This window comes from Eurosta solidaginis, chromosome 3 (genome assembly GCF_040869045.1).
Source record: "Eurosta solidaginis isolate ZX-2024a chromosome 3, ASM4086904v1, whole genome shotgun sequence".
NCBI lineage: Eukaryota > Metazoa > Arthropoda > Insecta > Diptera > Tephritidae > Eurosta > Eurosta solidaginis.
The window spans coordinates 167,614,609-167,627,783 of record NC_090321.1 but is presented as its reverse complement, the minus strand read 5'-3'; the positions used below and the strand labels follow the sequence as shown (position 1 = coordinate 167,627,783).

Genomic DNA, 13,175 nt, shown 5'->3' with positions numbered 1-13,175 from the left:
TGAATTTATTTGTCGGCATAAAGCATGTATGTAGGTCCCGTCCCGTCCCGTCAATTTGTAGGGAAAATTAAAAAGGAGCACGACACAAATTCGAAGAGAAGCTTGTCTAAATCTCCTCGGAAGTAAATCGCGCCAAGTATTTATTTTTGTTATCAAATTTTTTTGGCGCATGCAATTACTAAATCTGTAGAAGTATACTTTTCTTAAAGTTCTTTCACCGATTCTGAGCCTATTTTATTGAGAAACGACGCGTTTCTATATACGTCTCACCTGATGTGCTTATATCGCCGATACAGTGACCGTTTAATGGAGACAGCAGAGCTTTTATCTTAGTTTCGTATATTTCAGAACTGCCTTTATATTTTTATGTTTACATCTATTTATACTCAGCCCAATTCTAAACAAAAATTCCTTGTTCTTTTTTCCCCTTTTCCTATTCCTCGTATTCTAAATAAAAAATCCTTGTGCGTTTTTTCACTTCTCCATTTCCTCTTATTCTGAACAATGTTCGAAAAGGGGAAACCCTGTTAATGGAGAAAATTAAGTATTATGAATGTAATTGAATAGGAGATATATCTGCCATTTTGTAGGAGTTTTTCACATGTTGAATTAAATGGAATGCATCAAAATAGTTCAAGTTTACTGTTTCTTATACGAAAAACACTAATTTGTACAAATTTGTGCTAAAATACATTAACAGTCTACCACAAAACCTTGTTACAGTGCAAAAGTATATAAATAAGCAAGGAAGAGTTCTTAGCAAATGATGCAGTAATCCAGAAATTGAGCAAGGATTTTTCATGAAGACTTCAATCGATTTTTGCATATGACGAAAGAGGAATTCAGCTCGGCTTGGCAGATAGAATATTGTTTTCCTGAATGGAAGCAGGCAACTTCAGCGGATTTGTGTTATCACGCTGTCTTCTTCAGTTGGAAAATCAGCTGACTTCGAAAATTAGAAATTCTCATCTAGAAGGAAAGAATTGGAGGAATTTTTCCGCGTGAATAAAAAATCCGCGAGAACAAAATTCCGGGGGAATATTTAGAAATGTGCTGACTATTTCTATTATTGATGATAATCATATTTGTTATTTGTTTTGTGATTAAATTTGTTATTGAAAAAGTGTTTATGTGTTTTGTATAATGTTATCATAGGACTATAGTTACTTTATTAGAGGAAGAAAGATTATGATTATTTATTTGTACTATGATATCATGGGAAGGAACAAAGATTATTTTTGTTTATATGTATTTTAGTACGTAAACTATAAATATGTATGCATGTGTGTGGTATTTAGTGTATGTATGTATCTAGTGGTTATACCAGGGGTCCCCAAAATTCAAACTGTGGCTGTGTCAAAGACTATATATTTGTTAAGAGGCGTCACTCGATACTTTTGTTGTTGCCAAAGCAAATTACTCGATGTTTTCTCAAGGTAGTCGTTGGTTTTTTTTGTCAGATGTATTTATAAAAACGCCTTCTATACATTTTCGTGCGGTATTTGTGTTTATTTTATTGATTGTATTAAATTAATTAATTAATTCTCTTTCCAAAAATCGTAATTATGCAAAGTCACTTTACCGCATAAATATATAGGATTCAATTAAAAAAAAACTAAAGCTGTGTGATTAAAACTAAAATCATCTTAATGGTATTGGTTTAGTTGTTGCATAGTACAGGTCTACAAGTGCAAGTAGGATATGTAGCAGCACGCACATACGTACACAGCCACGCTGACCTGATAAAATGCTTGTTCTTGTTCGTTTTTTTTGTGGATGCTATTTGGCACTGTTGTACTTCTTAGGTCCAAGCAAAGTGTAGTAGCTGCTAACGAAAACTGCGTAAAATTTTTATCGTAAAAGTACAAAGAAATATCCTTATTTACTTTGAAATGAGCACTTAATTCCTCTCTTTAAAATCCATATGTCTTCGACAATTTTAATTAACAAATTGTGATACTTTATTACCGGGGACAATTACTAGAACACGACCAAAACCGTCGGGGGAGGTATTAATAGACGCGTTTTTGCCTAGCTTCCAAAAATTCGAATACTTTTTCGCCTTTGGACTATTGACAACAGGACAAAACGCGTCTTTTCATTTCTCTTTCCACATTTTTGGACGGGTTATTGCAGTCGACCTCGGTTTCAAACCGTTTTTCGCGGATAACTTTTGAACGGGTAGAAAAACTTACACCCATGTTTGTATTCTTAATACTGGTATAACTACGCGTATCCCAATTCAAGACTTTTGTATAATTTTCTGTAGGACCCATATAAGTGCACTACATTTTCATACTAAATTCGTTCAAAAAAATTTACCATCACAGCAACCCATATCTGATATTCCGCTCCTTTTTTTGTTTCCCTGCGTCGCTTTCAGTGAGCTGCAATTATTCATGTTTTAAGGTTATTAGTCGACTAACCAAAAAATTAGTATTTGTGCGTACACAAACAAAGAATATCAAGCACTTATATCCACTAAAACACATTTACATAGTCATGCTTCGTAAAATGAATAACCGCTCATAAGCCACGAAAAAGTTCAGTACTCAATTGTCTTATTGAGCAAGAAAGTCAACTGTGTTATACGAAAACACTAATTTGAATCAGTATGACTAATACTTTTTTCACACAGAAACTTAATGATCTCATTTCACCTGCTAATGAAATCGTAAATTTTTTGCTTTCACACAGATGTAACTGCTCGATTAGTATGAAGGATGAGACAGACAATCATGGCGGAACGATACAAGGTGGGAGCATGGTGACATACCTACAAACAAACAAAAATTCCATGTACTTGTAAATTCGATGGACAAATGTCAAAATCGTACTGCGCCGGTAGTTGATGTATCAAATCAAATAAAAAAGGTTATAATCAGCTGTTCGATGCGGCCACCTTGTATCGTTCCGCCATGCAGACAATGACATTTGCTTTGAAAACTAAGAAGCGGAAACGGAAGCGGAACGCTGCCAACAGAGTTGCATTGTGCTTTTGACTTCATTAGGCATTCGATTAGCTACTAATGAAATAATAATAGATTCGAATTTTGTAGGAAAGATTGAGCTCAATAAGCGTCTTAATGTATGTAGAAAACTGCATTTATTATTCAATAAGCCGTCTGTGTGAAAACAGTATAACAGTACAATAAAATGAATATATTCATATCAGTCTTCTGACGCTAGCAACACAACAATGTACACGAAACTAAACTGAATACAGCGCTAAAGAAAAACCGATAATAAACGAAGTATACAATGTATTACACACGAAACCAACATGCTACTGAGTTAAAGCGACTATGATTTCAGTTTATACTCAACAATGTCATATATGTATGGGAATAATGTGTTGCGGGGCACTCGTATGTATATTCTATTTTATGTGCTAGTCACTTATAGTATTTGTCTGTACTTGAGTAAGTACACATTTAGACACAATTTTTTGGCTCATGGCTAAGTGCACTAATTTTATTAGTACTCAAAGCAGACCTCTGGTCGCTTTCCACGACAGAAACCCCAGTAATTTTGACACTTCGTTCAGTGTCAAACGCAGGTTCCACTGAGTTCCACAATAGTTTGACACTGACCGAAGTGTCAAACGGCAGTGTGTTAGAAAGAGAAAGGAATTGTTTCCTTCTCATATATATTGTGACGAATATTAGTGACACTAAGTGATACTCACATCACTAGTCTGATGCTAAAGCTGCCGGGCAACGCACAAAATTTGCTTGATGGTTACCTAGCAACGTGTAGTTGTGTGCGTATCGGGCGATGTCGTGCTCACACGTATTTGTTGTCGGCTTCGCGTTGATGAAAATCAAAATTTTTAGATTTTTTCGCTTGACAGCTGGTCTATTTGATCGTGGCCTTCATCGTTGACAAGCATTGTTGTGTTAGTTTTGTGAGAACGTGCAATGAGCAACTTCGCGGAAGAAAAAGATTTTACGTTGCGGTTTGTTGAAACCTACGAATGCAAAGTTTGGATGAAAAAAGAAATTACCAAAAATCAGGTAATTTTCTTAGTGGCTTAAGATTAGCATCTTATTATATTAAAATTGAATAAGCTACAAAACTGCATACTCAAAAAAATTCTTAGAAGAAAGTTGAAAATTTTTTATGAAAATTCGCAAAATTTACAAGCAATAAAAAATCGTTATCCGATGACATGTTTACGTCTGCACGCTACGAATTTTCAATACAAAGGGCGCTTGATGCTTTCTGCTTGTGTGGTGGTCGGGCAAGCGACAATCACCCGAAACGCACACAACTACACGTTGCTTTGGTAGCCATGAAGCAAATTTTGTGCTTCGCCCGGCAGCTTAAGTAAATGAAGCCACAACAACAATAAAGCAATGGTCACTTGTATCTACATAAACGAATCAATCATTATGGCTACACATATGTACGTACACGCAGCGGAGAGAAAACGCAGAAACACATGCATATATCTCAGGCATGCTTAACCAACGAAACGATATCATTTCGTTACGATAATCAACGTTAATAAACGAAACGAAGTCATTTCGTTTCGTTTATTAACGTTAAGATCGTCAAATTAACGAAATGATTTCGTTTCGTTTTCTGCCATATCAAAACGAAATCAAATCGTTTATGTTGATTATTAATTTCAAACTATGCTGGCAAAGCTGATTGATGGCGGAGTCATTAAAGGTGAAAGCATTATCCAAGCTGATTGCAACTTTTCTCATGAATTTTGACAGTACGAACATTTCTCAGAGTATTTTTGACATTACCACCAACGAATTACACAAACAAATTACATAGAGTTTGTGTGTGTATGTGCGCTCGTTGTTGCCACCTTACGGCTTCACCATGGCTATATCATTGCCAGCACAATTCAAACATAAAGTATCACGTTTTCGTTAACGTTTTTAACGTTAACGAAAGCTTTTCGTTTCGGTTAAAAACGAGATACAATTTATCTTGATAATTTCTTTATCGATAATAGTTCGAAGTGTTTCAACGGAAACGGTGGAAATTTTTTGATAAACGATTAGCTTAACGTTAAGGTGCATCCCTGATATATCTTATCTGAGATGCGCATGTAACACTCACACATGCACGCGCATATGAGAAGCTATAAACGTAGTTATAGCAAAGAGGATAGATATAATAAGAGCCGTCACTCGTTATTTTTTAGGCATTTACTCGATGTAAACTGTGAGGTAGTCGCTACTTTTGTTTTATGAGGGACATTTTTGAATTGCCTTCTATTTATCCATGCGGTGTTGTCACTTTATGCAAGCGTGTTTTTTGGAAAGAGAATTAAATAATTAATTAAATACAGTCGGAAAAATAAACACAAATACCCCATGAAAATGTATAGAAGATATTGTCACGGATATTACCATCACTAAGTTATCCCATCACTAAGGCGATGCTAAGGCCATGCCAAGCAGTATTTACGTTAATAATCAAATCAAGTATACACATATATAAGGCAGCCCAGAGAGATGTCACACACAGATGCATTTACTTATACGCCTATGTGCGCGCGAGAGACTGTAAACTACAAACATTCACATCAATAATTCAATCTTTATGTATCTACATAAACGAATAAATAATTGCGCCTACACATATGTACCATCTACGAATACGAGCAGCGGAGAGTCAATGCGCAAACACATGCATACATCTGAGAAGTTTGAGAGTTCAGGGCAATGCTAGTACATTCTGGAAAAATGCGAACGAGGAAACCAAAGGGTATAAAAGGCAACAGATGTAGAGGCGCTGCAATTCGGTTTGAGTTGAGCAATCAATCAGTTATTGATTAAGCACGCGATCTGGCGGCCAATAGTAGAGTTTAATTTGAGTTATCAATCAGCTTGGTTATTAAGCCAGCGAGTAGCAAAGTATAAGTGTTATTGTGAAGTACTTTAATAAAGGACATTTTTCCATTATTCAATATTGGAGTTATTTATTCAACAGTTTAGTGATTCGAACTTAGCAGAGGATTGCAAATAAGAGGATTTGCAAGTAAATTCGTTACAATTGGTGTCAGAAGTGGGATTGTTGAATAAATTCCGAAGATTGGGAATACAACTTGGACATGGCAAAGTTCAGTGAATTGAAGATCCAGCAACTGAAAAAGGAGTTGGATAACCGTGGATTAAATACAACCGGCAATAAGATCGAACTTCAAGCACGGCTACGAGAGGTAATGGAGTCGCAAGGAATTGATGTGGACGAGTTTGTCTTTTATCCTGATGGGGACGAAACAACAACCAAAAATTGAAGAGAAAAACGAAACATCGCAGACAGTTACAAACACAGACTTGAACATGATATTGGCTGCAATATCGGCACAAATGTCCGAAATGTCATCACAAATATCCACCAACATGTCATCACAACTGGAAGAACAAAAGACAAATATAACATCCCAACTGGAAGAACACAAGACAAATATAACATCCCAACAGGAGTCACAGAAGACATATATGGCATCCCAACTGGAATCACAGGAGGCACGTATTTCAGAAATGACGTCGCAAGTGTCATCTCAACTGGAAGACCAAAAGACATATATGGCATCTCAATTGGAAGCGCAAGAGGCACGTATATCTGAAATGTCGGTAGAAATTTTGGAACAGGTATTACTGGAAGCGCAGGATGCAAAAATGGCTCAATTTCAGGCAGAAGTAAATGATTTAAAAGGTTGTATGGAGCAGTTACAACTAAATCGCCCAGCTGTTTCAGCGAGTAATCCAAAGGTAAAGACACCATCCTTTGACGGTTCTGTTCCTTTTCAGGTCTTTAAGCTACAGTTTGAGAATACCGCAGCAGTGAACCAATGGAATGCTGAAGATAAAGTTGCAGCTCTGTTCGTGGCACTGAAAGGGCCTGCCGCGGAAATCTTACAGACCATCCCAGAGTACGAGCGGAACCATTACGAAACATTGATGAGCGCTTTAGAGAGACGTTACGGAAGCGAGCATAGAAAACAGATATTCCAAATTGAGTTGCAAAACCGCTACCAAAAAGCAAATGAGACATTGCAGGAGTTTGCTTCAGATATTGAAAGATTGGCTCATCTTGCAAATGCGGACGCACCCGTGGAATACACTGAAAGGGTAAAAATCTAGAGTTTCATAAATGGCATACGGGACGTGGAAACGAAGCGAGCTACATACGCAAACCCAAAGCTGACCTTTGCTGAAACGGTATCACATGCATTGACTCAGGAAACGGCCTCACTATTGAGTAAACCAGCATACAAAGCTCATCGTGTAGAAGTGGAAAGACCAGATTGGGTAGACACTATTTTGGAAGAACTGAAGGGATCACAACAGAAAAATGCCGGAGTTATTAAATGTTTCAAGTGCGGCAACCCAGGTCATATTGCACGACATTGCAGCAGCGGTCCCAATAGCTCCAACAATGTGGGTGGTCGTAAACGCAGAGCAGAAGGTGATGAGCAAATATCCAAGACCACTCAATCGTTAAACTAAATCGAGTCAGCCGCAAGGGGCGACAGCTGGCTCCCGCAATTGAATGCCCCATAATCTCTATCTCGCAGATTGGAAGAAGATCGAGCAATCTTACTGTTGGAGGACATGTGGACGGAAAGGAACGGTTACTGACTGTAGATACGGGTGCATCTCATTCCATCATTCGAGCGGATTTAGTCAACAAAAAGATAAGACCATTGCTTGGATCAAGGTTACGTACAGCCACGGGAGAGGACACCCAGGTAATTGGAGAAGTAGAATGTGAAGTCGCAATTGGGAACGTCACGGTAGTACACAATTTTATAGTGGCAGAAATTGTTGATGAAATCATAATTGGAGTGGACTTCTTAATCGACCAGGGCATCAAGATCGACATGCAAAGCAAGACGATGAGATATAAAAACATGGATGTACCACTTAATTTCGGCTACGAGAGAGGCTACAGCAGTAAACGAGTGCTGGTGGAAGAGAGTCAGCAAATACCACCAAAATCCGAAGCAGACATCTGGGCAAAGGTTGATGGAGATTGTGGGACAAACAAATTGTGGGTTGTTGAAGCAGCAAACAAATCAGCACTAAACATACTTGTAGGAAAAACCCTGGCTATGACAAAACAAGATGGACGTATTCCGGTAAGAGTACTCAATGAGTTCAAGTCACCACTCAAACTGACTAAAGGAGCTATTTTGGGAAGATGCCAAGAGGCTGAAGTAGTTATTAACTGTGAACAGCTCCAGGAACACGTTTCAGCTAGTAATACTGATCTTTCAAATGACATCACAGCATGGATGCAGGGGCTAGAGGAAGCATATCAGAGTAAGGCAAAACAACTGCTCCTAAAGTACGCGAACATATTTGACCAGGATGATTCTAAACCAGGCCGCACCAACGTTGTGAAACATCAAATTGACACTGGAGATGCGAGGCCGATCCGTCAAGCTCCACGTAGTGTTCCACTGGCGAAGCGGGAAGTTGTGAGTCAAACCATTCAAGAAATGAGCGACAGCGGCGTCATCGAACCATCAGCTAGTCCATGGAGCTCACCGGTAGTACTTGTAAAAAAGAAGGATGGAAAAATGAGGTTTTGCGTGGACTACCGGAAATTGAATGACGTAACGAAAAAGGATAGCTACCCATTGCCAAGAATTGACGACACTCTGGACTCGCTATCTGGTACGAAATGGTTTTCCACGCTGGACTTGAAAAGCGGCTACTGGCAAGTGGAGGTGAAGGAGGAAGATAATGAGAAAACAGCCTTCAGTGTCGGTGATGGTCTTTGGCAATTTACAGTGATGCCTTTTGGACTTTGTAATGCACCAGCTACTTTTGAGAGACTCATGGACCAGGTACTGAAAGGACTACATTGGAAAACATGCTTGGTGTACCTGGACGACATCATCGTATTGAGCAAGAACTTTGATGAACATCTTAAGAACTTGGAGGAAGTTTTCCAGAGAATAGCTGGCGCTGGTCTGAAGCTAAGTCCCAAAAAGTGTGCGCTGTTTAAAAAGGAAGTCAATTATTTGGGTCACAAGGTAACGACAGAGGGCATCTGCACTGCGAACGAAAAAAAAAAGGCTGTAAAGGATTGGTCAAGACCACAGAACCTACATGAATTGAGAAGTTTTCTTGGGCTGTGCACATATTACCGCCGATTTGTACCAAATTTTTCCAGCGTAGCCCATAGCCTCCATGAGCTTACAAGAAAAAACAAAGCTTTTGAATGGAAGAAGGAGCAAGAAGTGGCTTTCCAAACATTGAAGGAGCGTTTGTGCACTGCCCCAATGTTAGCATATCCGATTCCAGGAGCAACATTTATTCTAGATACAGATGCGAGTGGATATGCTATAGGAGGCGTTTTATCACAACTGGTCGATGGACAGGAGAAGGTAGTTGCATATTACAGCCGTTCGATTGGAAAACCAGAGAGGAACTACTGTGTTACGCGGAGAGAGCTGTTGGCATTGGTAGAGTGCATTAAACATTTTCACAAATACCTCTACGGCAAGCGATTCCGTGTCAGGACAGATCACGCAGCGTTGAAATGGCTTCTGCAGTTCCGTAATCCGGAAGGACAATTGGCACGGTGGATCGAGCGACTACAAAGCTATGACTTTTCCATTGAGCATCGAAAAGGTAGTACCCATGGAAATGCTGATGCAAAGTCACGAAGACCATGTAGTCTGGAATGCAAGCACTGTTCAAAAGCCGAGGCTAAAGAAGACATTATAGATGTCCGGCTAATGAATATAACATGTACAGATGAATGGGACAAGGAACAACTAAGAAAGTGTCAGCTAGAAGATGCAGATCTGTCACGTGTTATGCAAGGGCTCGAACGAAATGAAAGACCAAACAGAGAAGAGATGTCACCAGAGAGTCCCATTGCGTCTTATTGGGCACAGTGGAACAGTTTAGAATTGATATCCGGTTGCCTTCATCGAGTATGGGAGAGTGAGGATGGTAAATACAAGAATAAACTGATAGTTTTTCCCGGAAAGAGGATTCCTGACGTGCTCAGCGAGCTGTATAATGGTCCAAGCGGAGGTCATCTTGGAATCACGAAGACGCTCGAGAAGATTAAACAGAGATTCTATTGGGTTGGTTGCCGTCAGTCGGTCACTGAGTGGATTGCGAACTGCGAGGTTTGCAGCAGAGCGAAAGGGCCCAGAACACGAAGTCATGGCCAGATGAAGCAATATAACTCAGGTGCGCCATTTGAAAGGATCGCCATGGATGTCGCAGGTCCATTTCCTACTAGCAACCGCGGAAACAAATACGTACTGGTGGTTATGGATTATTCCAGTAAATGGCCAGAGGTATACCCAATCCCAAACCAAGAAGCAGAAACAGTAGCAGAAGTGGTTAAAAACGAATGGGTTGCAAGGTATGGTGTACCAATGGAGTTACATTCTGACCAAGGCAGGAATTTCGAATCAGCTGTGTTCCAGGAAATGTGTAAGTCATTGGGCATTCGAAAAACACGGACAACTGCATTGCATCCTCAATCCGATGGTATGGCAGAACGATTCAATAGAACATTGGAGGAGCACTTAAGGAAAGTAGTAGACAAGTGCCATAAAGAATGGGATATCCGCATACCATTATTCTTGATGGCTTACCGATCAGCAGTGCATGAGACAACGGGCCAAACCCCTGCAAAAGTAATTTTTGGCAATGACCTTAGACTGCCAGCTGATTTGAAGTTTGGGATAGATGCCAATGCGGAGAGAAATGTCAGGAAATCCACTAGTGATTTGGAAGAAGAGCTAAGAGAAATACATGATCTGATAAGGCAATGAACAAAGATTATGAGTGACAAGATGAAAGCCAGATATGATAAAGCAATTAATTCAGAAGGTTTTCAAGAAGGAGATTTGGTGTTGTTATACAACCCACAACGTAAAAAAGGTTTGTCCCCGAAACTGCAGTGTAATTGGGAAGGCCCATACAAAGTTGTAAAACGGATCAACGATGTAGTGTACCGCATACAAACCATCGGTAAACCACGAACCAAAATGAAAGTGGTCCATTTGGAAAGGCTGGCAACGTTTAGATCGAGAGATTTGTCTGATCGGGACGATCAGACTTAGGTGGAGGGCAGTGTCACGGATATTACCATCACTAAGTTATCCCATCACTAAGGCGATGCTAAGGCCATGCCAAGCAGTATTTACGTTAATAATCAAATAAAGTATACACATATATAAGGCAGCCCAGAGAGATGTCACACACAGATGCATTTACTTATACGCCTATGTGCGCGCGAGAGACTGTAAACTACAAACATTCACATCAATAATTCAATCTTTATGTATCTACATAAACGAATAAATAATTGCGTCTACACATATGTACCATCTACGAATACGAGCAGCGGAGAGTCAATGCGCAAACACATGCATACATCTGAGAAGTTTGAGAGCTCATGGACAATGCTAGTACATTCTGGAAAAATGCGAACGAGGAAACCAAAGGGTATAAAAGGCAACAGATGTAGAGGCGCTGCAATTCAGTTTGAGTTGAGCAATCAATCAGTTATTGATTAAGCACGCGATCTGGCGGCCAATAGTTGAGTTTAATTTGAGTTATCAATCAGTTTGGTTATTAAGCCAGCGAGTAGCAAAGTATAAGTGTTATTGTGAAGTACTTTAATAAAGGCCATTTTTCCATTATTCAATATTGGAGTTATTTATTCAACAGTTTAGTGATTCGAACTTAGCAGAGGATTGCAAATAAGAGGATTTGCAAGTAAATTCGTTACAATATTTATAAACATCTCGCCCAAAAAAAAAGTAGCGACTACCTCACAGTTTACATCGAGTAAATGCCTAAAAAATAACGAGTGCCGGCTCTTATTATATTTATCCTCTTTGGTAATAGTTGGTAATTTTATAGCTGCTAACTAACTAGTAAATTCTAGAATAGAACCGCCTAGAAATATGTCAACGAGGAAACAAAACACTATAAAAGCACCAACAGTTGAGCCACGACAATCAGTTTGGTTTAAGCAAGATATTGGTTGCAACGTATAAGCATTGTTTATTATATAGTTTGGCAACTTAAATAGAGTTTATGTTGCGAATAGAGTGGAAGGCAGTGGACTAGGCAGTCGAATGTCATATAATGAAGGAATGGTGTTCGGAGTTTTTTCAAAGTTAAATAAAAAAATTATAAAAGCTTAAATAAAACTATTGTTTTAATAACAACAAAAACGCCTTATATATTCTATATACATAAATTCGTAAGGATTATCTCACTTTAAAATTTGAGTTAAATAATCTAAAGTTTTTTTTTGAAACTGAGTCGAGAACTGTGCGTGTGAATGTGCGAATTTTCGCCGATCAGCTGTTAGTTGCGCTACTTCGTAAAATTTACAATGCGTATAAGTGTTATTGTGAAGTACTTTAATAAAGGGCATTTTTGCATTATTCAATATTGGAGTTATTTATTCAACAGTTTAGCGATTCGAACGTTAGCAGAGGATTTCGAATAAGCGGAATTTCATTAAATTCGTTACAATATCATACTTGTAAACCTGTACTATGTAGTTGTTGATGAAAAATCAATGAGGTTGGACGTATGCACACATGTTTGTTAACACACAAAAAGTTATTTGTAAATAGGTATGCCATATAAATACTACTTTATTGCTGGAGTTTAAGGAAAAATTTAAACAAAATAAATTGTTAACATGAAACCATTAAAACATTCTGCGCATGAGCGTTTGTTTGCAAATTAAAGTTTCGCAAATGCGCAAATAAACACCCGATGTTGCTACTCTGCTTGTTCAGCCATAGTACAGGTTTACAAGTAGGATATGGGTGAGAGGGAAACAATTCATTTCTCTTTCTATCATACTGCCGTTTGACACTTCGGTCAGTGTCAAATATTGTGGAACATGAGTTTTACACTGAACGAAGTGTCAAAATTACCGGGGTTGCTGTCGTCGAAACAAAAGAAGGGGCGGAATATCAGATATGGGTTGCTGTGATGGACATTTTTTTGAACGTATTTATTAGGAAATTTAAGTGCACATTTATGGGTCCTACAGAAAATTATACAAAAGTATTCAATTGGGGTATCTGAGGACGCGTAGTTATTCCAGCATTAACCCGAAATAACCCACGATTACCATATGGTAACGCAAAAGGTGTCGCTATATTTCCACGAATTAAATCTTAACTGCACAAC

General features: G+C 38.7%; 1 protein-coding gene across 2 annotated transcripts in view; it reads right to left on the bottom strand.

The window, feature by feature from the left end:
• LOC137244591 (uncharacterized) overlaps positions 1–13,175 on the bottom strand; it is a 154,337-nt gene that overhangs the window by 68,288 nt on the left and 72,874 nt on the right. The window contains exon 1 of one of the 2 annotated variants that reach the window (XM_067773808.1): positions 2,323–2,343. The exons of the other annotated variant lie outside the window; for it this stretch is intronic. Within the exon in view, the coding sequence (XP_067629909.1) occupies positions 2,323–2,325 (3 nt within the window). The 5' untranslated portion in view covers positions 2,326–2,343. Of the gene's footprint in view, positions 1–2,322; positions 2,344–13,175 lie in introns of those variants that run through there. 2 annotated transcript variants of the gene reach the window in all.